At 42.6% G+C, this 18,565-nt stretch overlaps 1 protein-coding gene across 1 annotated transcript in view; it reads right to left on the bottom strand.

Annotated features, from left to right (window-relative positions):
* CNGA2 (cyclic nucleotide gated channel subunit alpha 2) overlaps positions 1 to 16,950 on the bottom strand; it is a 63,463-nt gene extending 46,513 nt beyond the window's left edge. The window contains exons 1-3 of the mRNA XM_075186282.1: positions 16,835 to 16,950; positions 6,850 to 6,960; positions 5,330 to 5,509 (exon numbers count right to left, since the gene is read on the bottom strand). Of these exons, the coding sequence (XP_075042383.1) occupies positions 5,330 to 5,509; positions 6,850 to 6,960; positions 16,835 to 16,950 (407 nt within the window). The remainder of the gene's footprint in view (positions 1 to 5,329; positions 5,510 to 6,849; positions 6,961 to 16,834) is intronic.
* Between the last annotated feature and the right edge of the window lie 1,615 nt (positions 16,951 to 18,565).

Below are 18,565 nucleotides of genomic sequence, written 5' to 3'. Positions count from 1 at the left end.
GGACAGTAGGCCACCTTCCTGGATTCTACTTCTCGTTCTTGTGATTCACATAATCACTCAGGCCTCACGTCCATTGCGCAAGGGCATAATTTGTGTATTTATGCAACAGTGGGCGGATCCTATTAATGCATATCACGTCCTCATGGCCCTTTTCCCAGCTGCACAACTGCATGAATTGTGTCTTTACGCAGCAGGGCCTAAACTGGTTCCTGAGGCAAAAGGCACAAGTAGAGGAAGGGGGCAATTCTAGATAAATGTTATAATCACAGATACGATATATTGCAATACAATATAACAGTATATTCAAATGTAAACAATTTATACAAATTCCTCCTCCATGAGAATTAAAGCCAGGGTTGCAAGCACAAGACCATTACCGCCCATATGATTTGGGCACCTGGGGTTTGAGAGCTACATCCCTAACTGGCAGGAGAGGGTTCCATGCAAATGGAATTGCACATAGTCCCTTTTTATATTACAATTGCCTTATATATACTGTATTTCTATGTTATAACGGTTTTATATATGTGCATGTACAGTACGTGTCTGCCTGAAAAGCAGGGGGGCTACCTTTCATATCATTGCACTGTGGCAGCAAGGTGATTAAAGACAGCAGAATTTGCAACAGGGATTGAAGATGCATCCCTACATAAATATGGTCTCTATCTTAATAGAGACAATTGGGCACACTGGAGTACAGAGTGGGAAATTGTTTACTCAGCTACTGAACTGTTATTTAGTGCAGCCTGCTTGTTAATGCCAATGTGGAAACGGTATTTGATAATTCTACCTGGAATGTTTATGGTGATGTATTTTAACCCGCTTTGAGACAATGTCATAGTCTTAAAATTAAGTGTTTTATAAATGGTATACGAGCTTAGGGGGTAAATTTAGCAAGCTGCGGTTTTGAAAAATTGCCTATAGCAACCAATCAGATTCTAGTTATCATTTATTTTAGTACATTCTACAAAATGACAGCTAGAATCTGATTGGTTGCTTTAGGCAACATCTCCACTTTTTCAAACCTGCAGCTTGATAAATTTACCCCTAAGTCATCTAGAAGCTCAGTAATGTGGATTTGCAACAGGTGTTGTCCTGGTGTTGTTAAAACAGATTAAGGTCAGGTTAAGACAGAATTCGCCTCTTGGTGTGTAAAATAAATATATTGGGCTTGATGCTGCACAGAATGTATAACTGTTTGCACATCGTAAGATCTGCTAATTTGTACTGCACATGCCCTCAAAAAATGCATGTATGCAGATTTGCTTGCATCTGACACCTGTGCTTGCTTTTGACTGGTGAGTTGGGACTGGGAGGGAATGGGCTGTCTAACATAAGTCAAGTACATTAAGGATTTGTTTGGCATAATTAAAAACAGACATGTTATTTTTGGATGCCTAAGGACTGGTATAAATAAATACAAGCTGGTGACGATGACAGTCGCCAACACTACCTAGCCGCTTTTGGTTGGCTGATTGTTAATTCACCTCTGAGCACCTCATTGATCTTGCATATATTATCTGATTTTATGGGAATAGCTTAAAATTTTTTTTTTTTGCTACTTTAATTCATAAGCAAAAAGTAATATTATATCTGTTGTATTACAGAGAGCTTTAGCTCAATCATAGCGAATGCCTTTTTCACTATCAAAATAAATGTTAAAAAAAAATATTTTCTTGTGCTTATGACTTGGAAACAAGCCCTCTCCACCAGTAGGTACTATCATACCATTGTCCCCATGCTTGTCTTCCATTGTTTGCAAGATCTCACTACCTGACTTGGAGGAGCTAGTCACATGTCACACATTGCACTAGCTAACCTGTGCACTTGGTCTTTTCAAAACTTACTGCATTCTCTTGATTGGCTAATTGCCTGTCAGCTCTGTCTATTTAAAGCACCTGCTTCTCTACTAAGTTTCCAGATCTTCAGGTCTCCTTACCTGTTAGGACGCTGTTCTCTCTGGTGTTGAAGTCGTATAATTGGATGAACAAAAGTATATTGGTTAATATTGTTTTACCGTGCGATTGCGATCAGTACGCCACATAACACGTGGCACGGAGCGATTGCACAATAAAATACGCACACATACACTCGCACTTTCTCATTCATTTATTTAATATTTCATATTTATAATGGTTCCATTCCACAGTGATTCATGAGCAGATGGTATTTAGTTTATAGTTATATATATTAAGGTTAAATATACACTTTAGTGATTTTTAAGGTTCAGGTTACAGGAAACATGTCATGTTTAGTATCATTTTAATCCCCTATGTGACCGCAGTTGTCCGGTTCATTCGCCGAAGGGATCGCACATTGCATACTCTAGTTAGCGATGTTAGGGAATAAATGTTTAAAATGTTACTGACTGTGTATTGTGAATAAACTAGCTTAAACTGGTTTCTGGGCGGGAGAATCATCTGGAATGTTGACCCTCACCCTTGGAGGGGGTTGTTTGAACTGGCCTATGACCTGCATTACACTGGACCCTCCTGAAGCCTGGACCTATAGAAGCAAGCCACATCATCTGTATTGTTTTCTCTGTAACACTGAGTGTATATAATACAGCTTTGCTGTGACCTGCTGCAGTCATCTCTGACCACAGTCTTCTTGAGTGAAGTACTGTAGCTGGTACCAACGGTATGTATGTATTTGGTATCGGCTGTACTGTATTATAATTATGTATTGCACTGCTAAAAGTTTTGTTTCTGCTAAATAAATTGTTTGTGCTTTGGAAACACAAGAAATTGCTTAGACAATGCTTATTGGAAAATGATAAAATTACTTTAATACTGGCTCCCGTCTGCACATCGGTATCCTGTGTTACCTGTTCCACGATCAAGACCTGTGGTATTGTTTCAAGAATCACGTGCCTCATCATCGGTCCCATCATTAAGCTATTCGCTTTCCAAGGTTCTCAGTGCATCAGTTCTCTGCAGTTCACCACCTCTCAGTTGGTATCCTGTATTAGCTGTTCCACGATTAAGACCTGTTGTATTGTTGCAGGAACCTTGTGCCTCATCATTGGTCCTGTCCTCAAGCTATTCGCTTTCCAGGGATCTCAGGGTATCAGTTCTCTGCAGTTCACCACCTCTCAGTTGGTATCCTGTATATTGTTCTATGATCAAGACCTCTGGTATTATTACAAGAACCTTGTGCCTCATAATCAGTCCCATCCTCTAGCTATTCGCTTTCCAGGGATCTCAGTGCATCAGTACTCTGCAGTTTACCAGCTCTAAGTTGGTATCCTGTGTTACCTGTTCCACAATCAAGACCTGTTGTATTGTTGCAGGAACCTCGTCTCTCATAATCAGTTCTGTTCTCAGCTATTCGCTTTCTAAAGACCTCTACACTTTGGTTCACTGCCATCCACCTGAACCTCTGCATTTATCGTCCAGCAGTCCTGCTCCACTCCACGGTTCCATCTCACCCTGCTCTAATTCCCCTTAGAGGACTGCGGCCTGCGGCAAGAGAGCAGCTAAGTCCATATTCCCTTGCGGGGATCCCTGGTGAATACCTCTCTACTGTTAGACTCCGCACTTCTCTGGGTCTATCTATCTAGAGTGGGGCTCCGAGGCCTATTCCAAACTCAGGCTCTGTGACATCACATCTAGCTATTGATAGATGGGCAGGTGGTCTCCATCTCCTATGAGAGGGCTCTCAAGTTAAGCACAAACAAAGGCACCACCTCCCCAGGGTATCCCATGCCCCAACAGAGATAGCATTAGCATGGTAGCATGGTAACTAGGGAGGGTATAAGAATCTGAGCCTGGGATGGAACAGTGTTTGAAACCATACTGAATCTCGATTTCTGTTCCTGGTAGACTGGATTCTCTAGGAAGGACTTTGAGAATGGACTGATCCAGTAACTGATGCAATTGGTGCTAGGCAGCATTTTTTTGTGCTACTGTGAGCCTGCTAAAAGCAGAGATACCTGGGCTGAACCACTGTCATATTGGCAATAAGGAAGAAACAATCAAGACATTACGGTCATGGGGCATCAGGCATATGTACCAATGACATTGGCAAGGGATTGCTCACTTTTCTAAGCATATCCTTTATTGATTGCAACTGAGACCAGCATGTGTGTTCTGTTTTATTTCAACAATTTGTAATGTGATGAACTAATGTGTTTTACCAAATGAAATATTGTTATATTTTACATAGTATACCTGCTTAGGTATCTGTTTATACCCATGCTACCTAGATGCCTGATCAGTTTATACTTATAACCCTATAACCTAGTGCCTTAAAGAATCCAGCAGAGAAGAGTACCCCTGTATTCACTGGGGACACTCTTGTCCAATGGGCACTGGGGTAGAGCATATATCCCTGGGTATTGTAAAAAAAGAATCAGTATTGTGCGGCCTTTTTTAGCTTCCTGCTTCAACACTCAATAAGAGAGCTAGGTTGGCAAAAGGAATGTCAACGTGATCCATGGCCTGATTAAACTGTCATAAATAGTAGTTGTGGACCTACTTGCTATTAGTACTAAATAGTGGTTTACCTGGGATGTTAAGTCTAAATGATTATGGTCCCTTAAATGTGGTGATAGATTTTGCTTTTAGATACCTAGCAGTCCCCAGGCTCATCCTATTAGACAGCTGTTGACACTGAATGAACACAATAATAGTTGGATGTAGTTTGAGAGAAGACAGTGCTCAGGAAAGGCAGAACAGATTTAGAGTTGTGTGCATTCACATACATGCCTAACATGATTGATGCCACTACACGTTACAAAACATGTATGCTACTCCAGAAGAGTACCACAATAGAGTTGTGCAATGGTTCAGATGCTGTTGGTGAAGGAGGCTTGAATTTTATGCAATATAACAACCCAATTTGTGCAATGAAAATGCATTATTAAATCACCACCAGTCTGCATAACTCTCAGTAGAAAAGATTCATAAACTAATGTTGATTTTCCATACCCTGTTATTTTTGTCAGCAGAAAATAGAAGAAACTAGTACTCAGACAATATTTTTCCAATGTTCCAGTGTTCAGTGTGATTCTTAATCCACCAAAAAAAACATTGTTTTCTGTTGCAAGGTGAATAACATGGTTGAATCATTGGTTGTGTCAAGATATTAAGAGTTGTGTGATTCTGTCACTGATTAATAAGTTAATTACATGGAATAAGAATGGGTATCAGATAAACATATCACTGTGTATAAACTACTCAACAGGCCTACCAGAGTTCATACCCTAGTTGTTTCACCAAATGTCTAAGTTTAGGTCTCACAAATTAAATTGCCTACCATACAGTCTATATTTGATATATAATCATTCTTTCTACAAAGTAATAGCAGCAAATGAGTTTATTCTTACTTATGGCTTGTCTTGTTTTGAGCTTTTGCTCCTCGATCTTGTGTATCCTTTGTAGCATGACCTTCTGTGTTTTGCAGTTCAGGCCCCCGGAACCGGTCTAGAAAGGAGTCTGGTCTTTGGTCTTGATCACGCAAGCTCTTGTGGGCCCATTCCCGGAGGACCACTACTAAGCGCACTATCCTGGAAGGGGTACATCCACAAAATTTAGCTATCAAAAAGATTGAGATATCTCACAAGATGTAGACAAAAAACAAACCATGTAACTTGTACACTTAAGAAATACAAAATGCATTGCAATCAATTGCAATGCCTGCTGCATACTTGCTTAGAAACCAGTGTACCATGATCATACCTTAAATAAAATAACAAAATAACTTTTTGCATAACAGTATTTTTTATTTCAAGATAATTCAAACAAGGACATGTTCAGCATGTAAATTTGTAAGCAAAATACAAAATAAAGAACACTATAAACAGCATGAACAAATATGTACTACTACTATGTTATCTTGATTTATGGAAGTTATAAAATGGTATAAAGGAACAGTGGAGGCGTGGGACAGAAAAAAAAAAGGAGGAGGATAACTTAAGAGGTGTGGCGAAAGGTAAGGAAGTGATGCATAGATTTATAGCCTTGATAACCTAGTGCCTTAAATAATCCAGCAGAGAAGAATATTACCTGTAATCACTGTGGACACTGATTCAATTCTAAGCGATTTGACACAGATTGCCCCTGGAATGGTCACACAAGACACTCCGTGGTGATGCAAACATCTCAGATTGTTCCCCATAGAGGTCTGTTGGAAAATCCGTGAGTACCATAGAACCTGAAAATGTGCTCAGCTGGACATCAAAATAGTGTCAATTCAATTCAATGAATGAATTGAATTGCCATATTCATGAGGTGACATTTTTTGAGAGAATAATGGTGTTAAGGTCTTTGGAAAGAATTAAGAAGTACTTGAATTTCTTGAATTGTGAGTAAACCATGGCTCTCATGTCTGACTAAATTTATTTCCTTTGTCATGTTATAGGTAATTTTGTGCATTGCAGCTATGAACCAGAACTTATTTTTAATATATGTATAGGAGGTGATAGAGGTTGCATCTAAAATTTCGCTACTGAACTCGTAGCAGCCTGGAGTACACAAAATGTTTAATTATCAGTGTTTTTTAGCAAGACGTGATATGGGGAGACCTAGGAAAGTTGTCCAAGGTCTAAGTGGGAAATTAGTTTGTAGTACCTCTTGTAATTATTTGTTTATATTAGACCAAAAAATAGATATTTTTAGGCAAGTCCAGCAGATGTGATAAAAGTCACCTATTTGACCACTAACAAACTTAATTTGTGTCTATAATCTACAAAAGGAAACATTGCATTTATTCCCAGCATTCTACTCGCTATGAATTGTGCTGTGTGACAACAGCTTTGAACAGCATTTCGACTGGTTTAAATGGCATCACTGAGAAAAACAGTAATGCTATATGAGATGTTTTTGCTACTGCATTTATCCTACTTACCTGGACAAAGCACCTCTACCCCGAAAAGATGTCTGTGATACAACATCTCCATTTTCTTGAAAAACAACTCTTTGTAGCTCCGAAGAGGTGTCATCGCACACAGACAAAGCCCTGTTGCACACCAGACAGAAAGTGGCAAGTTTACTAAAATTTAGATACTGCCTTTGAAATGATCATAAACATTTAAAGCAAAATATCGCACAGATACAGGCACATGGTATACATTACTTGGGCTGTTAACTTAAATGGAAAAATTGCCACTCTTTCTCAATCATGGAAAATATATGTTATTTTTATGGGTTTTTCATGCGTCATTCTGGACACCATTCAGTTGACTAAATGGAAACAGGTGTATTAATAGATGATACATGCCGCAAGATTGTAAAACAGTTTATAAAATGCAAATGCACAAGAGGGGGGCAGGGTGGGTACAAAATAGCCAGGCCCCCCTTGGTGGCTCTACTACTTATAGCTGTGGGGCCCTCGTCCAGCTCTACAGAACATGCATGGGGTCCAATTCATTCTTGGAACTGGAGACTAGGTTTGAGCTTCTATTTTTATTTTTAGCACAAAAAATATATATATATTAAACGTTTTCTCGACAGTGTTATTGATAAGTGCAAAAGTCCCCTTTTCTATATAAAATGTAATGAAATTCAAACAACCCACATTCATTATTTACCACTTTATAAATCCAATGTAATTGGATATTTTATTGTGATAGAAGAGGTGTTCCTCTTCACTTAAATGGTGGAAGGAACAGGAGCAGGGAGGAGCGAATGCTCCCACTAACACAATTGTAGTATAGATTGGTGCCTTGAGGGCCGGCTGTCTTGGGAGTTAGCATCAATACAGAGCGTAGCCTAATCAAACATCAATGGGGAGCCAGTCTTTTACAGATTGGCTTGGTCAAAGGATGCTACGTAGTGATGTGACCAGTGAGAGGAGAGCAGTATTGTCTAGCTCTGAGGTGAGGCACTGTAATGCTGATCCTCCTCATTGCCGCCTCTCTATTGTTGTGTGATGTACAGTGATGTGCACGTCGGAGCCTGAGGTTGTGGCGATCGAGAGATCCGCATCTGAGGAGTGTGGTCTGTGTTTGGGCAGAGCAAAATGGTAAACATGTGCTCTTGAGTTCCGATTGCTGTCCTTTATAAGAAAATCAAGTTATTTTTCTACTGCTGCATATTATGCATCAAAATTAATTTATGTGGTTGTTAGGAACCCCTCCAGCCGGCACAACACAACCCGGAGTCTACTCTGCCAGTCAGGTGATCACTGGAGCCCCAGATGGTGGGGACAGGCTGAGCAGACAGGAAGAATGGTAAACAGGCCAGAGGTCAGGGTCACGAGATACACAAGCAAAGTCCAAATCCAGGCAAAGGGTCATACACAGGTAATCAGTAGAAAGTTCAACAGGCAGGAACAAGGCACAGAGCAGGTCAGCAGACTGGATACAGAAGCTATAACCGGCAATGAGGCAGCAGACCTCATTGCCTTAAATACAGCCAGCAGCCAATCAGAGCCTGCCCCCAGACAGAGCACACTTGCAGGCTAATTGCTTGCTACCCAAAACAACAATCAGGGCTTTGCCCTGGAATCCACATTTGCAAGCTAATGCCTGCTAATTCAGCCACAGGCTGAACCTAATTACTTGCCCCCTATGCGCGTGCGCGCCCAGCTGCCGGGACGCGGCGCTGAAGAGGCGTCCGGCCTTGGCAACGGTCGGGAGTTGGGGGGAAGTGACGTCCCGGTCGTCATGGTGACGGCCGGGACGCTGGAGCAGACAGGAAGAGAGCCATGGTGGCTGTGAGTACCGCCGCGGCTCCTGACAGTACCCCCCCCCCCCTTGAGGAGGGGTTTCCTAGGAAATTCCTTCAAATGTCTTGAAGCGTATAGCCGTCTTCGCGGGACCCAGGACCGCTCCTCTAGCCCACGATTCTTCCACTGTACTAGGAAGTGCACCTGCCCCTGCACTCTTTTAGAGTCGAGAATCTTCTGGACCACAAATTTTTGTGGTATATTCCTATTTCTCACAGAAAGACCTGTAGGCTGGGATTGATTTGGGTATAATACTGGCTTAAATAACGAACAATGAGTGCCAGGAATCTTCAATCTGAAAGCTACCGGATTTATCTGCTTGGTAATCATGAATGGACCAATAAATTTAGGCCCCGGTTTCTTACAAGGCTGTCTGAGCCTAATATTTTGAGTTGAAAGCCATGCTTTCTGGCCCACTTTGAATGAGCGGGTGGTACGGTGGCGATTCAATTTTTTTTTAGCAGACAATGAGGACCTTTTTAAGGAGGACTGAACTTTCCTCCAAATTACTTTCAGATCAGCAGCTGTGGAACGAATCTCCGGGATACCAGCAGATTTGAGAGAATATAGAGAATTAGACCTGGGATGAAAACCGAAATTACAGTAGAACGGGGAAGTTTGAGTAGATGAGTGAGATGAGTTATTGTAGGCAAACTCTGCCCAGGGCAGCAAAGAGGACCAGTTGTCATGGAATTCTGAAGTATAACATCGTAGGAACTGTTCAAGAGACTGGTTAACCCTTTCAGTTTGCCCGTTAGACTGAGGGTGGTATGCAGATGACAGGCTGATCCTGATTCCGAGAAGGGTGCAGAAGGATTTCCAGAATTGTGCTATGAATTGTGAACCACGATCAGAAACGAGATCAGCAGGAAGTCCATGGAGACGGAAAATATGTTGAATGAGGAGAATGGCCAGATCTCGAGCGGTAGGAAGCATGGTTAGTGGAATGAAATGTGCCATTTTGCTGAAGCAGTCTACCACGACCCAAATAGTATTGTGATCCGCAGAGGGTGGCAAATCAACAATAAAGCCCAAGGTTTTGCAGGAATGGCCAATGGAACCAACTGACCTACCGGGCGAGTCCTGGGAATTTTGTTCCTGGCACAAACCTCACAAGAGAGGACATGACTCTTGATGTCAGCAGACAAAGATGGCCACCATACAGTGCGGGAAAGGATTTCCAATGTTTTGAAAACTCCAGGATGTCCAGCAGTCTGATTATCGTGTGCTTCAGCAAGGACCGCCTTCCTTAGATGAACTGGGACAAACAAGCATCCTACTGGAGTATTATCAGGAGCTAATCTTTGAAACCTTTGTAGGGTACAGCTCAGGTCTTGGGTTAACCCAGCATGGATCATAGACAAGGGAAAAATAGGCTCTGGACTAGTAACCGGAGCATGGTGTGCCAGGAAGCTTCTGGACAGAGCGTCTGCCCGGACATTTTTAGAACCTGGACGGTAGGTGATTACGAAGTTAAAATGGGTGAAAAACAGCAACCGACGAGCCTGCCGGGGGTTCAGTCGTTTGGCCGACTGTATATACTGCAGATTCTTATAATCCGTTATAACAGAGATGTGGTGTGCAGCGCCCTCTAACCAGTGTCGCCATTCCTCAAAGGCCCATTTGATTGCCAACAGCTCTCAGTTTCCCACATCATAGTTGGTTTCCGCTGAGGAGAACTGACGGGAAAAGTAGGCACATGGATGTAAGCGGTGAGTATGGAAATCTTTCTGTGACAAGATAGCACCAGCACCGACGCCAGAGGCATCAACTTCAAGAATAAACGCTGCCTTAGGATTCGGATGTCTAAGGACTTGAGCAGACACAAAGGCATTCTTCAGGGTTTCAAATGCAGTTATTGCCTGGGGTGACCAATTAGCTGGATCGCTTCCCTTGTGAGTCAAGGTGACAATAAGAGCCACAATATCAGCAAAGCTATAAATCTTCTGTAATAATTGGCGAATCCCAAGAATCTCTGGACCGCCTTGAGGTTATTCGGTTGTACCCAGTCCAGGATTGCTTGGACCTTGGTTGGGTCCATGGAGAATCCTTCCGAGGGGATTATATAACCTAGAAAGGATACCTTCTGAGCCTCAAATTCGCATTTTTCGAGTTTAGCATAGAGATGGTGTTCTCACAATTTTTGTAATACTTGTCTGACATGACCCTGGTGAACTGATAATGACTCCGAATATATGAGGATGTCGCCCAAGTAGACAACAACGAAATGTCCCAGGAACTCACGTAGCACCTCATTAATCAAATCCTGGAATACTGCAGGGGCGTTACTAAGACCAAACGGCATGACCAGATACTCGTAATGGCCAGAAAGCGTATTGAATGCCGTCTTCCACTCATCACCTGCTCTATTACGTATGAGGTTATATGCACCACGAAGATCGGATTTGGTCTCTGGACCAGAGAGGGAGTACAAGCGTCCCTTGGGTAACTTAGAACCAGGAATAAGCTCGATGGCACAGTCGAATTCACGGTGCAGTGGTAAAGTATCAGCAGCCTTTTTGGAGAAGACATCCCGGAACTTATGATATTGTGAGGGAAGCTGCTCCGGAATAGACTGAATCACACGCAGAGGCAGTATCAAGCAAGACTGTGTACAATAAGAGCTCCACTGGACAATTTCTCCTTTTACCCAATCCATGACAGGGTTATGACGGGAAAGCCAAGGGTGGCCCAGAATCAAAGGAACTGACGGACATTCGATAAGGAAGAAGATTATGGACTCTGAATGGAGAGCTCCAATGTTCAACTGTAGTAGCGGGTCTCCCATGTAATCAGGCAATGGACTCCCATTTAAGCCACATACAGTAATGGCAGATTTGAGCTTTACCATCGGAATTCCAGCAGAGCGGGCAAACCCGATGTCGAGGAAGTTGCCTGCAGCTCCACTGTCAATGAATGCCGACAGGTCCACGGAACCAGCACTGGATGTGAGCTGTGCAGGGATTATTAAAGCTGTTTTTTGGGAAACAATTTGCAGACCTAGATGAACTTTCCCCTCATTCACTAGGCATGCTCTTTTCCCGGCTTATTAGGGAAGGAACGGGAGAAGTGGCCCTTAGTGCCACAATAGAGATATAGGCCTTGTGATCGCCTCCTTTCTCTTTCCTCAGAGGAAAGACGATACGCTCCTAGTTGCATAGGCTCCTCACCATCCGGGATAACAGGAATCAAGGCAGGTGAAAAAGAAGATGCCTCCTTCTCAGACTTTCGTTCCTTAATTCTTCTGTCGATTTTAATGGCGAGGTGCATCAGATCCTCCAATGAGGTAGGAGCCGGGTGTTGCACCAAAGAGTCTTTAATCTGTTCCGACAGGCCTAGACGAAACTGACTGCGTAAGGCAGGGTCATTCCATCCACTGTCAGGTGACCATCTACAAAATTCATCGCAGTATTCCTCTGCCGACCGCCGGCCTTGTTTCAAGGCCCGTAGATAAGCTTCAGCGGAGGCCATTCGATCCGGGTCATCATATAGTAGACCTAATGCCTCGAAGAAAGCGTCTACTGACTGCATGGCAGGACTGGTCTGCGGCAAGGAAAAGGCCCAGGACTGGGGGTCACCCTGTAGGAGGGAAATGATAATCCTGACTCTTTGCTGTTCTGAACCGGAGGAGCGGGTCTCAACCGAAAATAGAGCTTGCAGCTCTCCCTGAAATTCCGGAACAGGGAACTATTTCCGGAGAACCGATCCGGCAAATTCATTTTAGGTTCACAGGTGGAACTCGGAGTGGGTTGTGAGGTTTTTGCAACTTCTTCCTGAATGGACAAACGCTCAAACAATCCCTGGTTCATTTGGTACAGGGACTCAACATGCCCTGCTAGGGCTTGCGCCGGAGACGTTGGAGTTCCGCTTCAAATCCATTTCAACCTCGTCTCCGGTACGTGTTTGGGCCAGTTATAAAGTTAGGAACACCTCCAGCCGGCACAACACAACCCAGAGTCTACTCTGCCAGTCAGGTGTTCACTGGAGCCCCTGATGGTGGGGACAGGCTGGGCTGCAGACTGACAGAGGGTCGTGAAGTGTGTACCGGCTGGGGAGAACCCAGGCAAGCGGAGTGAAGTCCAAGCAGAGGTCAAGGGCCGGCAGCAGATAGCAATTCCAGTTAACAAGCCGAGGTCAGGGGTCACGAGCAGACAGGAAGAATGGTAAACAGGCCAGAGGTCAGGGTCACGAGATACACAAGCAAAGTCCAAATCCAGGCAAAGGGTCATACACAGGTAATCAGTAGAAAGTTCAACAGGCAGGAACAAGGCACAGAGCAGATCAGCAGACTGGATACAGAAGCTATAACCGGCAATGAGGCAGCAGACCTCATTGCCTTAAATACAGCCAGCAGCCAATCAGAGCCTGCCCCCAGACAGAGCACACTTGCAGGCTAATTGCTTGCTACCCAAAACACCAATCAGGATTTAGCCCTGGAATCCACACTTGCAGGCTAATGCCTGCAAATTCAGCCACAGGCTGAACCTAATTACTTGCCCCCTATGCGCGTGCGCGCCCGGCTGCCGGGACGCGGCACTGAAGAGGCGTCCAGCCGTTGCCTTGGCAACGGTCGGGAGTTGGGGGGAAATGATGTCCCGGTCGTCATGGTGACGGCCGGGACGCTGGAGCGGACGGGAAGCGAGCCGCGGCGGCTGTGAGTACCGCCGCGGCTCGTGGCAGTGGTACACTTATTTGGTGCACAAATAAAACAATTTACTTTGACTGCAGCCCAGACCTCTGTCTTCAATAGTTATAGTTTCATGAAACAAAAGTCAGATAATATATTAAAGTTAATTTATCTAATATTCTGATGTTTTTTAGTTAATTGTTTTAATTACATGTAAACATGTAGAACTTGCTATTATAAGCTTTGTAAGTATATTGTGTTAATGCCTTCACTGCCTCAACATGATACATTTTTCGGAGGGGGTATCATTGTATGTATATTTCCATATGTAGAATGTTGAAAGGTATGTTTATATGCTAGTACTTTCACTTTTTGACAATACTTGGACAAAAGCCAAAACAAAGACACTTTGCCTGTCATTATGTAATCACTAACTCTACTCTCCAAAAATCCTAAATATTATACTTTCCCGTAAAGCAGAACGCCACTGGCGTAAAACTCGCACCTCTAATGACTTCTTCACATATACTTCTATCTACCGCTCCTATCGAAATGCTCTAGACCAGGCTTGTCCAACCCGCGGCCAGGGGGCCACATGCGGCCCAACACGCCTATAAATGTGGCCCAGCAGAGTTTTGGTTGTGGCAAGGGGGCAGGGCTGTTAATGGGAAAAAAAAATCATGCAAAAAAAAAAAAGAAAAGAAAATACTTACCTTGCGGTCACGTGGTCACGTCAGCTGGCGCTCCGGCTCCCTCCCTGGTCTCCTCCTCCGTGCAGCGCTCGCAATGCATGTCGTGCATGATGATGTCACGCCCGACATCCATTGCGGAGCATAGCACAGAGGAGTCATCCGCTCAAGAAGAACTATCAGCAGCAGAGAATCGGATAAAAGAAGAGAAGAGGATCGGAGAACAAGCCGATTATAAGGTACGTTTTTTTTATTTCAAGCGACGCTGACCAGTGCATAAAAATCATGTGGTCCTGGAGCATCACAGACCTTATCTCTCTGCTACATACTTCTACTTGTAATACTAACGGGGCATTATATATTATTCTCTTTGGATTTGCATTTTATTGATATTGCATGGAAACAATACAAAAAGTGATTATTGTATAATAACTAGAGAGGATTTGAACAGGGAGATTGAAAGGTCAGTAGTGGGGGATTTGAAAAAAAAAGTGATATATATATATATATATATATATATATATATATATACTATGTTTTCTATGTTTTTTTTGGATGAGCAGCTATCGTTAGTGTTAGTATATTTCATGTGCGGCCCACACCATCTCGTCGTCTTCCAATGTGGCCCGGGGGAGCTAAAAGGTTGGACACCCCTGCTCTAGACACTGCAAAACAGACATACTTCCAATCTCTAATCTATGCTCAGGCTTCTAACCCCAAACGCCTCTTTAAGACATTTAAAGCTCTTCTCAATCCTCCCACCCAAACCCTCCGTCTACTATCAGTGCCCAGGATCTTGCTTCCTATTTCAAGGATAAGATTGATAAGATCAGACTAGAATTGGTAATCTCTACCTCGATAAGTAATTGGCTCAATTCCTTCCCACCAACCTCTGACACCCTCTCTTCATTTGACCCCACAAATGAAGAGGAAATTTCTACTCTCTTCTTATCCTCCTACTCTACCTCCTGTCCTCTTGATCCTATTCCCTCTCAAATTGGTAGATCCCTGTCTCCTCTGTTCATTCCCCCTCTAACTAAAATCTGTAATCTCTTGCTCTCTACTGGCATCTTTCCGTCACTATACAAGCATGCAGTGATTACTCCTGTTCTAAAAAAAAAAGATTCCGACCCAAACTCTCTCTCAAATTACCGTCCTATCTTTCAGCTGCTGTGCACCTCCAAGCTTCTAGAGAGACTTGCCTACACTCGCCTCACACGCTTCCTTTCCACAAACAACCTTTTGGATCCTCTTTAGTCTGACTTTCGTTCTCAACACTCCACAGAGACTGCGTTGACTAAGGTTGTCAATGATCTGATCACTGCTAAAACTAAACGCCATTACTCTCTCCTAATTCTCCTGGATCTCTCGGCTGCATTTGACACCGTTGACCACTCTCTTCTCATACAAACGCTGCAAACCCTAGGTCTTCGAGACACTGTTCTATTCTGGTTCTCATCCTACCTTTCTAATCGCTCTTTCACTGTTAATTTCTCTGGGGCCACCTCTGCTCCGCTTCCTTTATCAGTTGGAGTACCGCAAGGCTCAGTGCTAGGTCCTCTGCTGTTCTCTATCTATACTGCTTCTCTTGGAAATCTAATAAGTTTCTTTGGATTTCAGTATCATCTCTATGCGGATGATAACCAAATTTATCTATCCTCTCCTGATCTCTCGACATCTGTGTTGTCCCGTGTAACTGACTGTCTTTCTGCCATTTCATCTTGGATGTCCTCTCGCCAACTCAAACGTAATCTTTCTAAAACAGATTTAATAATATTCCCACTTACCAACAAGAGCATACCTGACATTCCTATCTCTGTTGATAACATGACCATAAATCCCACCCTACAAGCTCGCTCCCTAGGTGTAATCCTTGACTCACACCTATCCTTTGTCCCCCACATTGACTCTATATCTAAATCATGTTACATACATCTAAAAAACATTTCCAGAATTCACACATATCTCACACAAGACCCTGCAAAAACCTTAATTCATGCACTTATCATCTCCCGCATTGACTATTGCAATTCCCTCCTTACTGGCCTTCCCAAAAACAGATTAAAACCCCTACAATCTATTTTGCACGCTGCCGCAAGATTGATTTTCCATGCAAATCGTTATTCCTCTGTTGAATCACTCTGTATGTCTCCACACTGGTTGCCTGTTTTCTACCGAATCCAATATAAAATACTCTTACTAACCTACAAGGCCATCAACAAAGCTGCACCAACATACATCTCCTCTCTTGTCAAAAAATATCTCCAAACTCGGCAACTCTGTTCTGCACAAGATCTGCGTCTCTCATCCACACTCATTACATCCTCCCATTCCCGATTACAGGACTTTTTCCGGGCTGCACCCATTCTATGGAATTCTCTCCCTCGCACAATAAGACTCTCCTCTAGTCTACAAGCTTTCAAGCGTTCTCTGCAAACCCACCTCTTCAGACAAGCTTATAATATTCCTCAACTACCCTCTTAACCTCACTACATTACCCTATTACCACCTGTTATACAACTACCCCTTGACCAACATTGTTGTGTGACAGGATCATTTAGCTTATGAGTCACTTTTACCTTTGCAGTCTGGCTGGTCCGACTGCAAATGTAGACTTAACCTCATGTGTCAAACTCCCATTGTCCAATAGATTGTAAGCATGCGAGCAGGGCCCTCTCACCTCTTTGTCTGTTTTACCCAGTTTGTTTGTTAGTTTACTATGTTTGTCCCCAATTGTAAAGCACTACGGAATATGTTGGCGCTATATAAATAAATGATGATGATGATGATACTGCACACTTACAACAAAATGTCAAATTGCAGATGATACTACCTACTAATTACTCACCTACTTCTGTAATTGTCTGCAGATTCCAGTTCATTTTCGCTTGGTGTCTTAAAAGCTGAAGTTTGATGTAAGTTGGGAGAGGACGAGTTCTTATGAGCGTTTGCCTGACCAGTCATCCTCCATGAGTGCACTCAGAGGCTAAGAAATTCAGCACTGTAGGCACAGGCAAGTGCAATAGTGGCAAGAATAAGGAGAAAGTGGAACTGCACAGAATAAATACAGTGACATTTAGTTAGTTATTTCATGACCAGCCTGCACTTTTTTTTTGATGTGTCTGTTTAAATGGAAATACCTTATTTCTTAGTTTTATATTGTCTTGTTGGGACAAGTATGGCTTTTTGGTAGCAATTTGAAACATAAATGTTTTAAATCTATGAGCATTTTAAAGGGGAAAGCAGCAAAAATCTGAAAATAAATATAATTTTCCATGACTATTCCAACAGTTACTTCAATGTAATTTGAGTAGCCCCTGAAATGTATTTTACAATTTAATCAGCTAGTTCTCCTGTGCACAGCAGTGTGATGTAACTATAGGGATCTTGACCAAAAGTACTTGTTTTAATTTTGAAACCTTGCTTTTCCATCTTAAAAAAAATAGTTGTATGCAAATATCTTTAATGGGAGGCTTGAGGAAAGACAAAACTTGATGGGTTTAAGTTAACATTTTAGCAGTCTTGATGGTCTTGATGGGCTGGGAAAGGAGTTGGTGGATGGCAAGCACTTTGCTTATGTTTTCCTTCATTTTTATTTCTTATGTTAATTATGCATATTGCTGTTATACTTATATTATTTGTTATGTATTGTTGTATCCTTGCTTTATGGTGCTGTGGAATCTGTGGTGCCTTACAAATAAACAATGATGATGATGACGACGATGAAGACATCATTGCAACGTCACAAGGCAGAGTGCTTGCCTACATAGAATGCAGTAGACTCCAACAAACTATAGCTAGTCTATTAACACTCAGAAACTAGTTAAAACTAGTCAACCTGGACCTCAACACACATAATAAAATACAGACAGGGACAGCAATATTTTTTGTCCAGTAATTTCTGCAAGCTCTGATAAACAAATAAAATCATATGTACATTGCTGCATATAGAATATATGCAATGGCCATATATATGCAAACGCACATAAATAAATATAAGTCCAGTTATTTCTTTCTGCAGGGATACTTTTAAAGAAAGTAGCACAATGCCTTCAATCAGCAACTGCCAGGAGCCAAGAACTACTTGGATCCAGTAAATTGCGCTGTACCTGAAATCAGCAACTGCACAAAGCAAGAAACTATCATGGTGCCTGTAATGAGTAACTACCTAGAGACAGGAATTGATACTGTACCTATAATCATGAACTGACTGGGGCAAGAAACCAGTACAGTGCCTTTATCACCAACTGCCCAGAACCAGGAACTAACACAGTGCCTATAATCATGAACCACTCAAAAGCCAGGAAATAGAACTGTACCTGTAATCACAAACTTCCTTTAGCTAGGAACTGGTACTGTACCTGTAATCTCCAACAGTCTGGAGTCATAAACTAGCAGTGTCCGTTATCATAAACTGCTCGTGTTAGGTAATGCAATGCAAGATAGAGGCAGGAGAGAAGTTCAAACAATTGTGAATTAATTTGAATATATTTAGTTACATAGTTGATGAGGTTGAAAAAAGACACCAGTCCATCAAGTTCAACCTATTTTGGATCTCCTGCGATCCTGCACTTATATT

The sequence above is a fragment of the Mixophyes fleayi genome, chromosome 9 (genome assembly GCF_038048845.1).
Source record: "Mixophyes fleayi isolate aMixFle1 chromosome 9, aMixFle1.hap1, whole genome shotgun sequence".
NCBI lineage: Eukaryota > Metazoa > Chordata > Amphibia > Anura > Limnodynastidae > Mixophyes > Mixophyes fleayi.
Note: the sequence above shows the minus strand (reverse complement) of the source record. Positions and strands in the feature narration are given on the sequence as shown.